Raw genomic sequence first — 18,789 nt, forward strand, 5'->3', positions numbered from 1 at the left:
TGCAATGTTTCATCCTGGATTTGATCCTGAACCAGAAAAGGACATTAATGGGATAATTGGTAACACTTGAACAAGATCTATAGTTTGGGTAATAGTATTACATCAATGTTATTTCCTGATTTTGATCATTTTGTTGTGTTTATATAAGAAGTTAACACTGGAGGATCTGGGTAAAGGCTATTCAGGAATTCTATAATTTTTATAACTTTTTTGTAAGTCCGAAATTATTTCAAAATTTAAACAAATTTTAAAATATACAGCTAGGAAACAATAGTTTTCTTTTTTCTTTTAATGTTTATTTATTTTGAGAGAGAGAGAGAGAAGCAGTGTGTGTGTGAGTGTGAGGGAGACAGAGACAGAGAGAGAGAGAGAGAGACAGAGAGAGAATCCCAAGCAGGTTCTGTGCTGTCAACGCAGAGCCTGATGGGAGACTCAGTATCACAAATCATGACATCATGACCTGAGCCGCAATCAAGAGTCAGACACTTAACCAAATGAGCCACCCAGGTACCCCTTCAATAGTTTTCTTAAACTATTCAAATCAGGGCTTAAGAGAGATGGGATGAAGTGAGATGATATCCCACTACATTCTTTTAACTGAATTTTAATAATATATTTATTTAACCCATTATCTCTAAAATATCATTTAAAGATGCATTCAACACCACTCCAATGTAAAATGATTCAATTGCTTTTTAGGCAACTGAAACTGCATTTAATGTTATTTATACCCATTGAATACAGCAATATGCCAGCAACTGCAGGGCAAAGTAAATGGGGAGAAGAGAACCAGACCATCTTCTAGGCCTAAACATTTTTAGGGTCAATAATTTCTCCCACTTACCAATACTCTCACACCAATGTTTTCTTCTAACAACCATCCTGCGCTATGAAGCTTCCTTCTAAGCCAAGAATGTAAGCAGAGAACTAACAAATGACAAATATTTGTATAGTGGTTTAAAAAAAAAAATTCTACTTGTAGCTTTACATGAGCTTTATGGTACCGAGAAACTAAGGTTTCCTTCATTAAAATCCTAAGTAGGGCAAAAGCCTTTGTTTACAATACACTGGACTAGACAGTAAGAGAAACTAATCCTCAAAATCTATGATTTGATGATCCTCATCTTCTGTCATCCTCTTCTTTTTTGATTTTTTAAATGTTTATTCATTTTTGAGAGACAGAACACAGAATGAGTTGGGGAAAGGCAGAGAGAGAGAGAGAGAGAGAGAGAGGAGAGAGAGAATCCAAAACAGGCTCCAGGCTCTGAGCTGTCAGCACAGAGCCCGATGCCGGGCTCGAACTCACTGATGGTGAGATCATGACCTGAGCTGAAGTTGGACACTCAACCAACTGAGCCACCCAGGCGTCCCATCTCTTCTTTCTTAAAAAACAAAAACTACTCATTTTTCATCTTTAGTAAAAAATGGATTTGTTTCATTCTTTGTTGAAAGTCTAAGTTTGCAATGAATCTTTATCAAAAATACTGTCATCTTCCAGGCACTATATTGAATTAAAAGATATCAGGGTCCATGTTCCAGAGGTCAAAACTCAAGATTTCTCAGCACAACAAAGCCCACACTGCAATCAAAAGTTCTACCCTTTGACACCCATTTGATACCAACCTTCCTACTGGAAAACAAAATTGAGTCAATCAGGGAAGTCACCTGTCCCAAATGCCCAACCAAGACAAAAATTTTCATCTTCCTACACACATTATATACTCACACACACCATCCACCAGAGGACTTTCAGTGATAGGAAGCTTACTCCTCTCAAGGGAGCCTGTTCCATTTCCATCTAAAAGATCTTCCAAAATTTACCACTCTGTTAGGTTCCACTTATTGGTTTTAGTTCTATCTTAAGGTAGTAATTGTTACACATGAGTTGCATGTGTATGTATATTTCATTTTTAGTGTTTTAGGTTTGAAAATTTTTTAACTTTTTTTTTTTTTTTTTTTTTTTTTTTTTTTACTTTACAGCCAAGTTAGTTAGCATACAGTACAACCATGATCTCAGGAGTAGATTCCTTAATGCCCTCTACCCATTTAGCCCATTCCCCTCCCACAACCCCTCCAGCAATCCTCTGTTTGTTCCCTATATTTAAGTCTCTTGTTTTTGTCCCTCTCCCTGTTATTATATTATTTTTGCTTCCCTTCCTTATGTTCATCTGTTTTGTATCTTAAAGTCCTCATATGAGTGAAGTCATATATTTGTCTTTCTCTGACTAATTTCACTTAGCACAATACCCTCTAATTCCATCCACGTAGTTGCAAATGACATGAAAATCTTTTTTTATACTTAGTCATAAAATCCATGTCTCTCAAACTATGTGCATGCTTAAGCTAAAATAAAATCAAAATTCTCATACATGATTAAAATAACTATAGATATATAGTATGATTAACAATCAACTTCAACAATAAAAAAAAAGACTGAAGGCAATTCCCTATGTGCTTTGGAGGAATATCATTTATAGTACCAGCAAGGCAGCATTATGTAACAGGGAGACCATTGGTCTGGGAGTCAGAAGAACTAGAGCTAGTCTCAGCTTAAGTCTTTTACTAGGTGTGTGGTCTTGGACAAATTTCTTAATCTGGAACTCAAATTCCTCAAATCAAGAAAGTAAGCCAGAAAATAGCTAAAGTGTTTCTCTTTCAATACTTTAATCCCTCTCCCATCTCAGCTTTAAAAAAGCTTGGTAATGCTAGATCTTTATAATTAAAGAGGATGGAAATAAATAAGAAAATCAAGCTAAAGATAAGCATAAAAGCATACTGCTTGTGTTCCTTATAACTTGCATAAGATATGAAATTAAACTTAATATTAAAATAAGGGGCTATACAGAGATGAGACAAACATTTGATACATAGGAGACCTAGGGCTATTGAGAAATCAATTCAACAAATATTAATTGACTACTATGGTTAAAGCCCTACCAAGCACTACAGGGACATAATGGTAAGACAGATACAGTGGAATCCTTGAGGAAGGTGTGAGAGACCAATACACAAGAAATCAGAAAGTAAAGAAGGTACATACAGGCACATACAGTAATTAGTAAACACTAGAAAACCTTACTCACTTCAGTGTTATAATCCAAAGAAACAGGAGAGAAAACAGGATAGGAAGGAAAAGATTCTGTATTGATCTGAAAAAAGAGTGGAAAGTTATAAAGGTAAAAATAGAAAACAAAACGACACTTTATCAAAAACTGCCCAAAACAGCAATTACTCAGTCACTCAAGTTCATATTTGTTAACTACCAGTGAGGGAAGAACTAAAACCAATGCCAAGAACCCAAATGAATCTCTGTGAAAAAGTTAGGAGTATCATCACCTGTGAGAAGGGACCTATGCTTGTCTTATTAAAGTCATCAGGACACCACTTAAAGCAGATGGACCAAAGACAGCATCAAGCCTACCAGACGCAAAGAGCAGAATCTTAAGTGACTATAACAGACCATATCCTCTGCTTCAGGGAAATGTCAGCAAAGCAGTGGTGCCCTTCTTTGGCGTTATCCAATTAAATTGGACTAAATTTAAAAATAGGAGCAGAAATACCTGACTTGGGTAAGGACCTTGTCCTCCAGGATATTGAGAAGGCATCTGTCCTCCAGGAAAGCCACCTACATGTTAAAAAAAAAAAAAAAGTACAGTAAACAGATCTCATAGGATTTAACTTTTCAAAACAGCATTGACTATTATGAATATAGAAACATGAGAACATTCACACCATGTTATTCAGTACGGTTATTTTTTAAGATTATAATTCACTAAACCTAAAACCAACTTTGGTCACAGGAACCTTTTAAAATATTCCACGTCCTACACAGTTTCCTAACAAATAATACGTTTTTGTTTTTTTTTTTTTAAATACTTGAAACAAACTAAATTCTGATTCCATCTAGAAAGGATGCCAGGGCATAGTTCTGAGGGTTTAGGAGTGGTATAGGTGTGAGCTGGGAAGCTCCTGAAGGTTTTGGTTTTTTGGCTTTGGAACAGATTTTTTGTAACTCAAAGTGGGTCCTTATTTCCATCTTACTGATTAAACTTTTCCATCAAATTAATGCATTTCATGAAATCATGCATTTCATTTTATTTATTTTTTACCATTTTATTTAATTTAGTTTTTAAATTTACATCCAAGTTAGTTAGCATATAGTGCACAATGATTTCAGGAGTAAATTCCTTAATTCCCCTTACTCATTTAGCCCAACACCCCCCCACAACCCCTCCAGCAACCCTCTGTTTGTTCTCCGTATTTAAGAGTCTCTCATGTTTTGTCCCCCTCCCTGTTTTTATAATATTTTTGCTTCCCTTCCCTTCCCTTATGTTCATCTGTTTTGTATCTTAAAGTCTTCATATGAGTTAAGTCATGTATTTGTCTTTCTCTAATTTGGCTTAGCATAATACCCTCTAGTTTCAGCCACGTAGTTGCAAATGAAACCATGTGTTTTAAACTATTTCTCTCTTTCTCTCTCTGCCCCATCCCCCCACTCATGAACGCTAAAATTAAAAAAAAAAAAAAAAATTATAAAAGTACTTAGTATAAAGTTTACTAAAGACTATCCCAAACATAACTAAGTTCTCTCAGTGGCAACTGAAAATTTTAAGTAGCACACTATTGTTTTTCTCTGGTACCTACCAGGTAGTGGGACCTGTGGTAGACCACCACCGTAAGACTGTGAGGGTGGCTGTGGATAGCTGGAAAAGCCTGCTCCACCTGGTGGGGGGGCTCCAAACCCTTGGCCTGGAGGAACTAGAATAAAAGAATAAATACAGTGACAGTTCTCATGATTGAAGAGTAAACTTTAGGAAAATATCTACTAATATCCACTAAGAAAAGTGGAAAAAATATGCAATTACTGCTATAACAGCAGTCTCTTTTGGTCTAAATTCAACTTATCAACTCTTTTCCGTTCTGAAACAAATTAAAAAATTTTTACTTCATTCACCTTACTAAATAACTTATAGTAACAAAAATGCTAAGCTTTTTGGCCTTCAGACAAAGCTGTCCTAAAGGTCACAATTATGCTAAGTGAAATATCATAATCAATTCTTAAGATTACAAATAATCAAGTAAACTGCTATATATTGGTCCTTTATTACCATGAGATTTATTCTAATTCTTTTCACAACAGAATTTTTGAGAATGTTTCCAGCTTTCATGCCCCCAAGAACCTTTATCTTGCCAGCTAGGTTTATGGTCTTTGGTAGAGAGTAGGCTAAGAGCATCTCTGACCTCATATAAAACAAGCAAGAATGAAATGGATGAGAGAGAGAGAGAGAGAGAGAGAGAGAGAGAGAGAGAGAGAGAGAGAAGGAAAAATGATACAGCAATCCCAAATCATCACTAATGCCACAACCCACTACTCACCTCCAGGATAGGATGGAGCTCCCCCTGGTGGTGGGGCACCAGGATAGCCTCCAGGGGTTGGATAGCCTGCAGTGGCAGGGTAGCCTCCAGCTCCTGGATAGCCACTACTTGGGGCTGGTGGGTAGGCACCTCCTCCCACTGGAGGAAAGCCAGTAGGATAAGGATACTGACCCGGAGGGGGAAAAGTTGACTCCTGACCTGCAGGCTGACAAACCAGAAAACTTTTCATATGTGACCAAAACAAACAAACAAACAAACAAACAAACTGAAATAACTGTTAAGGTCTAAATTTTCTTTTACATAGTAAAAGTCACATTAAAAGTCTTGGTATCTTGTACTAGTTTACCTGTATGCTAGTTTGTCAAAACACTTGCTTTTCAGAACTCAGTTACATTCAATTCTACCTGTGTCGGGCAAGAGGGATCTGTTTCTCTATTTGGGAGTAAGAACGAGACTCTTCAGAAACCTCAAGGCTTCAGGAAAAACTATCAAAGCTCATTAGTTCCTTCATTTTCCTAATACCTGGAAATATTAGAAAGACATATAGCTCTCTACCCTAAAGAGAATTCCTGGCTCTCTTGCGACACACCTGGACCTGTTACATAGTAGGAACAAAAAAGTGACCTGAGTTACCATGGGGTGTGACATTTGGAGCCCAGTTCAGACTAGAAAATGTCTAAGAGTGGCAGAGATTGTTACACGTTCACTAAACTTTCTCGGCTGGCCACAAAGCTAGACTACCTTTCCCAGACCCCTTTGCAGTTAAAGTAGGACCATATGACTGAACACTGGTGAATGAACAGAGACAGAAGTGATGTACACCACTTCCAATCTGGCCCCTAAAAACCTCCTGCCCAATCCTACACACTCTCTCTTCCTCTTTCCCTTTATCTGCCAGCTGGAAGCAGAGAATCCAGTGGAGGAATCCAAGACACTAGAGGATGATAAAGCCAACATGTGGAAGGAGCCTAGTAACCTGAAAGACTACATGGAATAAAGCCTCCTTGATACCCCACCCCACCACCCACCTGCCACTGACTTCTAGGAGACTAAAGAAAACAAGTTTTGGGGCGCCTGGGTGGCGCAGTCGGTGGCGTGACTTCAGCCAGGTCACGATCTCACGGTCCGTGAGTTCGAGCCCCGCGTCAGGCTCTGGGCTGATGGCTCAGAGCCTGGAGCCTGTTTCCGATTCTGTGTCTCCCTCTCTCTCTGCCCCTCCCCCGTTCATGCTCTGTCTCTCTCTGTCCCAAAAATAAATAATAAAAAACGTTGAAAAAAAAATTAAAGAAAACAAGTTTTTATTGTGTTAAGTCACTTGGATGTTGGGGTTGTCTGTTTCAGAAATTAGTCTATAATAACTGAAATGGTAACCAGAGTCCAGTTGAGTATATAGGGACCTAGGAACATATTCATAATTCTCTTCTCTCCTATGATAAATTCAGGAGAGCTATATATTCATTTTACATAAGGATACTTACATTAACATTAATCTGCATAGACCTCTCTTTCTATTCTCCCATTGTTAGAAAGAAGCCCTATACATTTATGAATATAAAACTGAAATGCATAATTCTTACTTAAATGCCTCAGCTAGGAGTTTAGTCCTCATAGTATAGACATCAACAAGGCAGAACTTAGTAGCACATTTAAAAAATGTACTCCAAATACTAAAAGTGTCAGAACTGCAAATACAGGGACCTCTAATCCACTGCAATTTGTTATCTCTGAGTCAAGCCCTTAATTATTTTAAACCTTCTAATACAAAGGTTAAAAACCAGTGACTCATGGGATGGATTTAGCTTACATACATATTTTATTGGCCATACAACATTTAACATTAAAAAAAATTAATTTCCCATTTTAAAAAATTGGGGCAATTTCACATCAAATCCGTATTTCTGGCTTTACTTGAAGAAATGGAATATCTAGCAACATTGAGTCTGCATTGCAGCATGGCGACATTGGGCTGAAGCTGAGTAGCTGCTGGCTTTCCATAAATGAGGCAAGTACATTCTCGTTCCCTCCCACCTCCTGCCTTCACACACTTATTCTACTCGGTATCTCTGGGCAACTGAGTTTATGACCCCTGTTCTAGCATATGTGTAAGATCTGTCATGGGCTAGTCCTATACAACACCTGTTCCAAGTACATGAGCTATTTTACTATTATAAGTGGCAATACTTACAGGATATCCAGGGAAAGGTGGGTAGCCTGTTGGGGGATAGCCTGGGTATGACATTCTGTAACAATAAAAAATGTCCTCTGTAATTTTTTATAAGGGTTAAGTCCTTAGAAGATACATATCATCAAGGGTTTTATACAAAATCTATCTTCTTTCAAGAGTCTGTCAGGTATTCAACATGTGAATATTAGAGGTATAAGCAAAGTTTATAAAATACTTTTTCATCTCCCCATTCATACCAACGGAGTCAGCATAGCATAGTAGATGTTCCAACTTCATCCTCCCCATACAATTTTTGTCATATCTTAATACTACCAGCACTATTATTTATGGAATATTTATGGAATATCTATAAGCCAATTAATTTTTCACTTAAATCTATTTTATATCACTTCCATATGTGGAAAACTTGCAATAGTTTCTGGCCACAAAGAGAAGGTAACATTAAAATGTAAAGATTAAAATAAATGCTTTCCAAATGCCATAGAAATCCCTTTATTTGGTGATATAACATTATGGGAAACAATGGTTAAGAGTTAACATTCATATCCACACACACCTTTTTTATAAACTTTTGATTAAGTTTCAAACTTAAAAGTAAAGAGTATAAGAAACCCCAAAGACTCAACACTCAGCTCTAGTAATTACGAATTCACGGCCAATTTTGTTTTTTCAATACACTCATTCATTCCCCATCACTCCACTGGATTATTTTGAAGCAAATCCCAGACATTCTACCATTTTAGCCTATACATACTTCAGTATATATCTCTAAAAACATTTTTTCTTAACAGGACTATTTTAAAAATATAACCATAATATCAATGTGTCAGTGTTCAAATTTCTAATTATCTTTTAAATATTTATTGCTTTTTATTTTGTACTTGTTTATTATAGAAAACCTGAAAGATTTTAGAAAGAACAGTGTTAGATTGAACTACGTGGCATTAATGAAATTCAACCGTTTTAACATACAAATTTCTTGTGGCTCAACCTAATATAATGTTCAGATAACTTCATGTTCAGTTTCAACAACTGTCAAGTCACAGGTAATCCTAGTTCATTTGTACCCCAACCACTATCCTTCCTAGATCATTTAAAGCAAATCCCCAAACATATCCCTTTACTCACAAGTATGTCAATATACTATCTGTAAAAAGAGAAGGACTCTTTTAAAACATAGTCATTTACCAATATTGTATCTTAAAAATTTAATAATTTTCTAATATCATCAAGTATCCAGTGTTCAAATTTGCCCAAATATCTCAAAATATTTTTTACAATTTGGCTGTTCAAATCAGTATACAACTATGGTCCATATATTCTAGTGACTTGGTGTGTCTCTTAAATGTCTCTAGTCTATAAGCCTCCTCTCTCATTTTTTTCAGTGCAGTTTATTTGTTGAAGGAACCAGAGAATTTGTCCTGAAATATCCCTCTATCTGGATTTGCCAACTGATTCTCCATAATAATCTTTAAAAGTTATTTCCTAAAAATTTATAGTCAGATCTAGAAGCTTGATCAGATTCAGATTCCTTTTTTGGCACAAATACTCAAAAATACTGCTTTGTTTCTGTCAGGAAACACCTAATGATCAGATGTCCCTCTTTTTTGTGGCTGATAATCAATGTGTGGATCTAATTCTATCATTTTTTCTTCATTAATTATCTGGAATCAAGAAATTTCCCTTTAGCAACTGTATGGTTTTCCTGAAATAGTTATATAGACTGTACTTTTTCTCTTCATTTACCAGTTTTCAAAATGAATTGGTTCCATAGCATAACAAGATGACTAATAAATTTTGAAGTATCAATATGAATTCAAGAACATAAACATATCTGATATATTTCAATCCATTGCAGTTATTATTCTTATTAATGTTCAATTTCTCCCATCTTTGGCCAAGCAGAGCTTTTTTTTTTTTTCTTTTCAAGTAGGCACCACACCCAGCACAGATCCCAACATGGGACTTGAACTCACGACCCTGAGATCAAAACCTGAGCTGAGATCAAGAGTCAGATGCTTAACTGACTGAGGCACCCAAGCCCCTAAGGGAAGCCTTTAATATTGCCTGACACATTGTTTTGACACAATCTCCCAGACATTTTGGGTAACTTCCTTGCCATTTTATATCACATGATATTCCAGGCTCATTTTGTATTTTTCTTGCCTCAGACCTAGTCTACTCTCCAAGGATCCCTGATCAGTTCTCATGGTAAATGACTGATGTTTAGAAATTACAACCAGAGTACTAGCAATGTTTACTGCTAGTAGTTGATCATTGTTTCTCTACGCCTTGTCAGTATGGGACAGGGTAATATTAAAAAAAAAAAAATTCATATTGATATTTCAAGTTCAATTTTAGAATTATAGTGTTTTTAATTTAACATTTTATATTTATATATATTTTCCCTTACACTGAACCTCTTAGTTCCTAATGACATTAACATACTACCTACTTTATCCTACTGTATAAATTCTATATAAACTCGTAAGAGTTTTGGAATAATAATAACTAGTATGCTGAATAACTGCTTTCCAATAGATATTCCTGGATTTTGAGTATCATCTTATCTTGCAAAAATGATGTAATTAAATTACAGACTTTGGGGGAGATTATCTAGAGTATCTAGGTGGGCCCTAAATGTAATAATATGTATCCTTGTAAAAAGGAGGCAGAGGGAATTGAGCAGAAGGGAAGGCAATGTGACTATGGAGGCAGATACTGGAAAACACTGGCAGCCATCAGAAACTGGAAGAGGCAAGGAATAGATTCTTCCCTAGAGCCTCCTGGAGAGTGCAACCTTACTAACACCTCAACTTCAGCCCAGAGACACTGATTTAGGACTTTTGGCTTTCAGCAGCCACAGGAAATTAATACAAATACCCATATTGCTACAACATGATTGCTAAAAACAATTAAAAATTCTTTTTTGCAGGGCACCTGGGTGGTACAGTCGGTTAAGTGTCTGACTCCTGATCTCAGCTCAGGTCATGATCTCACAGTTCACTGAGTTCGAGCCCTGCATAGGGCTCTGCACTGATGGCATGGAGCCTGCTTGCGATTCTGTTTCTGCTTCTCTCTGCCCCCCCACCTCCCCGCTTGTGCACACGTCTTTCTCCCTCTCTCAAAATAAACTTAAAATTTTTTTTTTTGCAATTTGGGGTGGGGGTGTCTCTGGGTGTCTTAGTCCATATGGGCTGCTATAACAAAACACCTGAAATTTTATTGCTTACGTTCCAGGGGCTGGAAGTCAAAGATCAAACCGCCAACATGATCAAATTCTCTGGTGAGGGCCCTCTTCCTGGTTCATAGCTGGTGCTTTCTCCCTATGTCCTGATGTGGCAGAAGGGGAAGGGATCCTTCTGGAGCCTCATTTATAAGGCATTAATCCCATTCATAAGGGCTCTGCCTTCATTACATTAGCACTTCCCAAAGGCCTCACCTCCAAATACTGTCATCTTTAGGGGAAACACATTCAGAGCATTACACTGGGATACACCCCACTATGAATGCACAGTCAAATTACTGTGTTTTAGGGGCGCCTGGGTGGCGCAGTCGGTTAAGCGTCCGACTTCAGCCAGGTCACGATCTCGCGGTCCGTGAGTTTGAGCCCCGCGTCGGGCTCTGGGCTGATGGCTCAGAGCCTGGAGCCTGTTTCCGATTCTGTGTCTCCCTCTCTCTCTGCCCCTCCCCCATTCATGCTCTGTCTCTCTCTGTCCCAAAAATAAATAAACGTTGAAAAAAAATTAAAACAAACAAACAAACAAAAAAACCAAATTACTGTGTTTTAAAGATAGTTAAAATGATTCCTATAGAGTTAGGCTACCAATGTGATACCTATTTGGTCCACCTGTTTCACTGTGCTTTTAATTTTTAAAGATTACTTTGGGGGCACCTGGCTGGCTCAGTCAGTAGAGCATGCCACTCTTGACCTCAGGGCCGATCATTCAAGCCCCACAGTGGGTATGGAGCCTATCCAAAAAAAAAAAAACAAAAAAAATTTTTAAGTTTCAGTTTATAATTGCATAAAATATTTTCTTGGTCCCAAGTCAAATCAATAAAACAAGATATATTCAGAAAGATATTAGCTTCTATCCCTGCTCATTCCCTCGTCCTATATGTAACCATTATTTTTATGGCTTATACATCTATTGTGTTTTTTACGCTGATATGTATATATTTATATCCCCATTCCTTTCTTAGATAAAATTTAGCCAATACATACACTGTTTCTTCACTTGGCTTTTTTCTTTTATTAGAGACCACTCATAGCAGTATATAGATAGTCTTCATTCCTTTTTACAACTACATAGTATTCCACTTTGTGGACTTTCCATAGTTTACTTAATAGCAAACATCTGAGTTGTTTCTAGTCTTTTACAAACAGTGCTACAACGAATAGCCTTGTGTAAGTATCTCTCTACATATTTTGCCAATATTTGCCAATATATTTATTTATCCAATTTTATTAGACTGATTTTGTCTTTTAACGGTTTATTTATTTTTGAGAGAGAAAAAGAGATAAGAGTGGGAGAGGGGCAGAGACAGAGGGGGACAGAGAATCTGAAGCTGGCTCTGAGCTGATAGCGGACAGCCCAATGTGGGGCTCAAACTAATAAACTATGAGATCATGACCTGAGTCAAAGTCGGATGCTTAACCAACTGAGCCACCCGGGCACCCAAGACTTAGACTAATTTTAAAATTAGTATACATTCTCTAATTGGGGGAAAAGAAAATAAGGTGGGGTGGCAGAATGCAGCCAATCTGGGATTAAAGAGGCAATCATACATTACCTATTCTCTGATAATATATGGTAATCAAGATTTGATAGTATTCTGATCAGCAAACATGACAGGGGAAATATCTTTTGCAAACTGCAGTCTGCACCAGAGAGTTTGAAAGTTATTTTCTTCAAAAGGAACTCATTTCTATTTGGAAATGCAAACAATAACTTGAAAATCTGATGATGTTAAGAAATTATTACATCTTTAGGTCTGATAATGGTATTATGATTTTTGTAAAGCATCTGCTTTTTTAGAGATATACACTGAATATTTATAGACAAAATATGTCTGGGAATCACTTCAAAATCATATAAAAGGGTTATGCAGGAGTATAGATGAAACTAGATAAGTTGATTATTTATACAAGTATGTGGATATTCAATACACTCTTCTGTCCAGTTGTGCATTTAAAATTTTTCCATAATAAAGTTTTTGGTTTTTTTAGAAGACCGTTCATGTAGGGGTACCTCGGTGGCTCAGTCAGTTAAGCCTCCAACTTCGGCTCAGGTCATGATCTCACAGTTCGTGAGTTCAAGCCCCACGTCAGGCTGTGCTGACAGCTCAGAGACTGGAGCATGCTTCAGATTCTGTGTCTCCCTCTCTCTCTGTCCCTCCCCCACTAGCGCTCTCTCTCTCTCTCAAAAATAAATAAACATTATAAAAAATTTTAAAGACCACTCATGTAAAACAAATGCAGCCAACGTGAACCCAAAAACCACAAATATATACGCATATATGTATAGTGTAAGTACCGTTTGCAATTGAAGAAAACACTACCAACCTAAAAGAAATGCAAATAAATAAGGGGAAAACAAATATTCAAAACAATACCATTTCATAGCCTGATCATATCTAAAAAACTGGGGCACATGGGTGACTTAACCATAAGCATCTGACTCTTGCTTTCAGCTCAGGTCATGATCCCACAGTGTGTGGGATTAAACCCCATGTCGGGCTCTGCACTGACAGTGAGGAAGGTGCTTGGGATTCTCTGTCTCCCTCTCCCTCTGCCACTCCCCCACTCATGTGCATGCACAAGCTTTCTTTCTCTCTCTAAATAAATAAATAATCTTAAAAAAAAAAGATTCATTCATGTTGTCACAAATTGCAAGATTTCCTTCTTAAAAAAATATCTAGGGGTGCCTGGATGGCTCAGTCAGTTAAGCATCTGACTCTTGGTTTCAGTTCAGGTCATGATCTCAGAGTTCTTAAGCTCGAGCCCCACACCGGGCTCTGTGGTGACAGCTCGAAGCCTGCTTGGGATTTTCTGTCTCTCTCTCTCTCTGCCCCTCCCCCACTTGTGCTCCCCCCCCTCAAAATAAATAAATAAATATTTATTTATATCTAAAAAACTATTGGTCAAATATAATAATATACCTGGCAAATACATCTATATAAAATCATTTATTTAGCATCTACCATAAAACACTGTACTAAGATTGGAGACTAACAGAATTACCAAAGGTTTAAACTAAGTTTTAAATGGTGATGGATAGGGGCACCTGGGTGGCACAGTCAGTTAAGCATCCAACTCTTGCTTTGGGCTAAGGTCATGATCTTATAGTTTGTGAGTTCAAGCCTTGCATCGGGCTGTGCTCTGACAGCATGGAGCCTGCCTGGGATTCTCTCTCTTCCCCTATCTCTGCCCCTCCTTGCTCTCAAAATAAATAAACTTTAAATAAATAAATAAATAAATAAATAAATAAATAAATAAATAAATAAATAAATAAATAAAATGGTGATGATACATTGCTAGGGAAGCTGAACAGCAATGTTATATGCAAGGCAAAAGATAGTATATAATTTAAGATAGACAATCATCAAAACACAATGAAACATAGACTAAGAGGCCAGTTAAGAGGCCTTCGGTATTGGTCTGGAATTAAATATTCATCATTCTCCACCAGATCAATCCTAATATCCCATACCTAACCAAGAAAATATCTTAACTATAGAGAACAAAATGATGGTTACTGGAGGGGAGTTGAGTGGATGGATGGGTTAAATAGGTGATGGGTACTGCAGAGGGCACTTGTGATGAGCACCAGGTACTGTGATGAATCTCTAAATTCTACACCTGAAATTAATATTGCACTATACGTTGATTAGCTGGAATTTAAATAAAAACTTGGAAAAAGAAAAATAAATAAATAAATAAAAACTTGGAAAAAGAAAACTAAATAAATAAATAAAAACTTGGGAAAAAATCCTGTATCTGTCACTAGTACCACTACTTAAATTACCTATTACTAAGTACAGTAAGTAACCCAACACTTTTCTTTTTTTCCTTTGCAATGCCTCTCCTATTCTACCCATCATTTCTATTCTCATGGCCATATCCTTACACCAGGTTTTCATCATTGATGCCTATTTTAGTAAAATTACTTTTCTATTTATCTTGCATATACTCTCACAGTTATAATTTCCTGGGCACCATCACTAGATGAATTTTCCTAAAATGCTCCTCTTTCAGCATATCACTCTTCAGGTCAAACCTCCTCAAAGACTACTGCTAGAGTATCACACGAAAATGTATAGGCCTGAAATTCAGTTCTCCTTAGTACTGGCTCTAATTTATCTATTCATTTTATCTCTTAACAATACCTAACCTCCAATGAGACATCTCTACCACTTAAACCATTCCCAATGTGCCTTTGGTTAAGCCACTGTTATTAAATGACTTGGCCCTCATGCCTGGGTTCGCTCACCTTTCCTGACTTATCCAGCTCAAATCTTCTGTCCCTTTTTTTAATGTGTATTTATTTTGAGACAGAGTGCAAGTAAGGGAGGGGCAGAGAGGGAGACACAGAATCTGAAGAAGGCTCCAGGCGCTGAGCTGCCAGCACACAGCCTGATGTGGGGCTCAAACTCAAGAGCCATGAGATCATGACCTGAGCCAAAGTCAGACACTCAACCAACTGAGCCACCCAGGTGCCTCTAATCTCTCCCTTCTTTGAACAATGTACAAGATAAAGTAGTACTTCTTAAACTTCATTATGTATGTAAATGACCTGAGGCTCTTGTTAAAATGCAGACTCTGTTTCAGTTCTGAGATGGGGCATGAGATTCTGCATTTCTTTTTTTTTTTTTTACTTTTTTTTTTTTTAACGTTTTTATTTATTTTTGAGACAGAGACAGACAGAGCATGAACGGGGGAGGGTCAGAGAGAGAGAGGGAGACACAGAATCTGAAACAGGCTCCAGGCTCTGAGCTGTCAGCACAGAGCCCGACACGGGGCTTGAACTCACAAACCGCGAGATCATGACCTGAGCCGAAGTCGGACGCTTGACTGAGCCACCCAGGCGCCCCAAGATTCTGCATTTCTAACTAGGCTTTTCAGGTGATAGTGATGCTGCTGGTCTCTGAATCATATTTTGGTACCAGAATATTTTGGTATTTCTGGATCTACCAAATAATTTGCACACTTTTCAATGTGTTTTGGCTCTTCTCCCCATTATGGCTGTAAACGATTATCCATTTCTTTTACATCAAGACCCTAAACAAATCCAATTCAACATAATGAAATCCCATTATGTAATAAGTACTGTCCTAGGTGCTGATAGAAAGATGAGGGAGAAAAGTATCCTGCCTTTTGAGTACACAGTATATTGGGGCACCTGAGTGGCTCAGCTAGTTGAGCAGCCGACTTTGGGTCAGGTTATGATCTCACAGTTCCGTGAGTTCAAGCCCCAAATTGGGCTCACTGCTCTCAGCTCAGATCCTGCTTCAGATCCTCTTCACTTCCCCCCTCTGCCCCTCCCCTGCTCGTGTGCTCTAAAATGAACATTAAAAATAAATAAAGTGAATACACAGTACAGGAAAATGAGATAATAAATTTAAGTTATTGTAGTGTTCTTTATAACATAAGCACAAGAAGCGAAAAACACCAAATTGAGAATGAATAGGCATATAATGAGTCAAAGTTACAATAATAAAGATAATAAGAAGACTGATCCAGTCAGTTCTAAAATAATCATTTGGAATCCAAAGACCCAGTTGTAAAAATAGGAACAGGAGTATGGTTGGTATAAGGAGTAAAAGAGGGACAACAGCATCTTAGAAATAATCAGATGGACCAAGGGCAAAAGAGGTCAGTGTCAAAAGAAAGGGGGAAAAATCTGATAATAGTTTATGAGAAAATTAATAATTTTAAAGGCAACAAGTAGTTACAGTAACAAAGACTACATAAGTAACTTAAATTTCTAAATCTCAAGAACTGTCCCAGTGACAAAATCCCATTTCTACATTATTTTTCTTTTTTAGTACTTATTTTGCGAGAGCGTGCACGAAAGCAGGGGAAGGGCAGAGAGAGAGAATCCCAAGAGAACCTGACTCGGAGCTCGAACTCACAAACCTTCAGATGATGGCCTAAGCCAAAATCAAGAGTCAGACAGGAGCACCTGGGTGGCTCAGTTGGCTGGGTGTCTGACTTTAGCTCAGGCCATGATCTCATGGTTTATGAGTCTGAGCCCGGTGTCAGGCTCTGTGCTGACAGCTCAGAGCCTGGAGCCTGCTTCAGATTCTGTCTCCTTCTCTCTCTCTGCCCCTCCCCCACTCACACTCTGGGTCTCTCTCTCAAAATAAATACTCATTTAAAAAAAAAAAAAAGAGTCAGGCACTTAACTGACTGAGCCACCTAGGCGCCCCATGGAAACTTAATTTTCAACGTACCTTTACCCCTTTTGGAGTCGTGCATGTATCATCTATTCAAAAGCTAGATTTAAAAAGCTTTTGTAAAAACTTAAACCCTATGGTGACTCAACAAATTACTCATTTTGCCCAAGGAATGGTAAACAAGAGTTCTTACTTCCTTTTTATCATTCTCCACCAGCAACTACTTTTAAAAGACTAGAAATCATTCTTGGTTCTCCAGACCATCTCCACCCAGTGAGTCAGCTACTAAAAGGGGTGGGTCTCACTACAGGAGTCTCAAGATGGCATCAAGCCCAGGAACACAAGAGGCAGCTGTTGCAGATTTGTGAAACAAATACAGAACAGGAAGGGCAAATGAAGATGGCCAACAGGAGATACTACAATTTTCCAAAACTTGCCTCTTGGTCGGGAAGGACTAATTAAATCAGTCAGCAAGGGCCACTGGATATAGAACTAGAGTCATGGCCAACCATGACTTCCTGGACAAGGTAGGCAGCCATCACCAGTGAGGAATAAAAAGCAGCTTAAGTTTGAAGTAGCTAAAATTCTCTCTTCTACCGATCTAGTGCTTGAGACTCCTTACCTGCCTGAAAGGTGACTCATGAAGCTCTAATTAGGACAGATTACTTTATCAGATCAGCTCCCCACCTGATAGAAGATACTAGCGAGTTTAAAGGTTGGACGACTTTTCGTTTGTCACTTTATGGTGGACATCAGCCATCTCCCTATGTATGGGAAGTGTTGGCTCAGGACGGGCTATTAATCAGCATACTTGATGCTGTTCAGGGAATAGAAATCAAATCTGGAAAGCTATTTCCTAGAATAGTTTCCAAGAATTATAAACCCGAGCCAATGTACAATTTTAGGCGTAGGCCCTGTCCTACGGTTCACTAAGCACAGTACAAATTTCCCAAGTTTCCCTAAATTTGCTGTGTCACCGCAAAGTCTAGTCACTAGCTAGACAGCTTTCGGTATTTCTCGCTGGCTTTCCTACTCAGCCTTCCTTGAGGTGGCTTCAGCAGGGTCATCCTCTGGCTTCCCTCCCTCCACCTGTAGTCACCTGCCTGCGTGCAGGGTGTCACTAGTCCCTCTAATCTCGGGACAGCCGAGTGGCACAGAGGACGGTGAAAGGTCCTCCCGTCTTCCCGCCAGGCTGGCTGGCTGGCCGCCTAGCCTATCCCACCCCAAAGCGCCTCCGCCCGAACACCCCACCGGGCAGCCCAGGTCCGGAGACAGAGACGCCGAGACGCCCGCCACCCGGGAGGCCCACAAGCACCCCCACCGAGCCCTACCAAGGGGATACACGCGGGACCCCGCCACCTCCCGCACGGCAAGCCCCAGAGCTGGCCTGACCGACGTGACCCGGGGGACAGGGGCAGGAAGGGTAGAGGGCGCCATCGCTCACCTGACCCCGGGGAGCAGCGTTACAGCCCAACACTGGTCGCCAGCAAGATGGAGCCGGGGGCGGGGCCAGGAAGGCGGAGCGCAGCGGCCACCGCCCCAGCCCGTTAGGGGAGCTGCGGCGGCCGGGAACGCCCCCGGAGCAGGAGGGGCGGTGCCTCGGCTCAGCCTGGCTCGCGCTTTCGCTTAGTCCGCGCCTCCCAGCTCCACCTGCGGGAAGAGACGCTCCCTTCAGGTGGACTAGCCGGTTTTATCACTTTTCTCGGTCCCAAGGACCATCCCCAATCCCATTGGCGCTTTCTCAAATCACAGCAGTTTTGAGGAATCCCGGAGCCTTTTCAGTGACGGGCGGCTGAGAAGGGCCGCGACTGGGAGGCCAGGTGCAGCCT

General features: G+C 39.1%; 1 protein-coding gene across 5 annotated transcripts in view; it reads right to left on the reverse strand.

Moving 5' to 3' along the window:
- The window catches only part of ANXA7 (annexin A7), a 38,149-nt gene that overhangs the window by 12,737 nt on the left and 6,623 nt on the right, over window positions 1-18,789 (reverse strand). Inside the window, exons 1-7 of one of the 5 annotated variants that reach the window (XM_043598031.1) lie at window positions 18,405-18,480; window positions 13,099-13,127; window positions 7,562-7,616; window positions 5,377-5,581; window positions 4,645-4,758; window positions 3,561-3,625; window positions 3,084-3,149 (exon numbers count right to left, since the gene is read on the reverse strand). In XM_043598031.1, coding sequence (XP_043453966.1) covers window positions 3,084-3,149; window positions 3,561-3,625; window positions 4,645-4,758; window positions 5,377-5,581; window positions 7,562-7,615 — 504 coding nt within the window. In that variant the 5' untranslated portion in view covers window position 7,616; window positions 13,099-13,127; window positions 18,405-18,480. Of the gene's footprint in view, window positions 1-3,083; window positions 3,150-3,560; window positions 3,626-4,644; window positions 4,759-5,376; window positions 5,582-7,561; window positions 7,617-13,098; window positions 13,128-18,404; window positions 18,535-18,789 lie in introns of those variants that run through there. The other 4 variants (XM_043598035.1, XM_043598034.1, XM_043598032.1 and 1 more) reach the window with 4 other exon arrangements.

Source organism: Prionailurus bengalensis, chromosome D2 (assembly GCF_016509475.1).
Source record: "Prionailurus bengalensis isolate Pbe53 chromosome D2, Fcat_Pben_1.1_paternal_pri, whole genome shotgun sequence".
NCBI classification, from domain to species: Eukaryota; Metazoa; Chordata; class Mammalia; order Carnivora; family Felidae; genus Prionailurus; species Prionailurus bengalensis.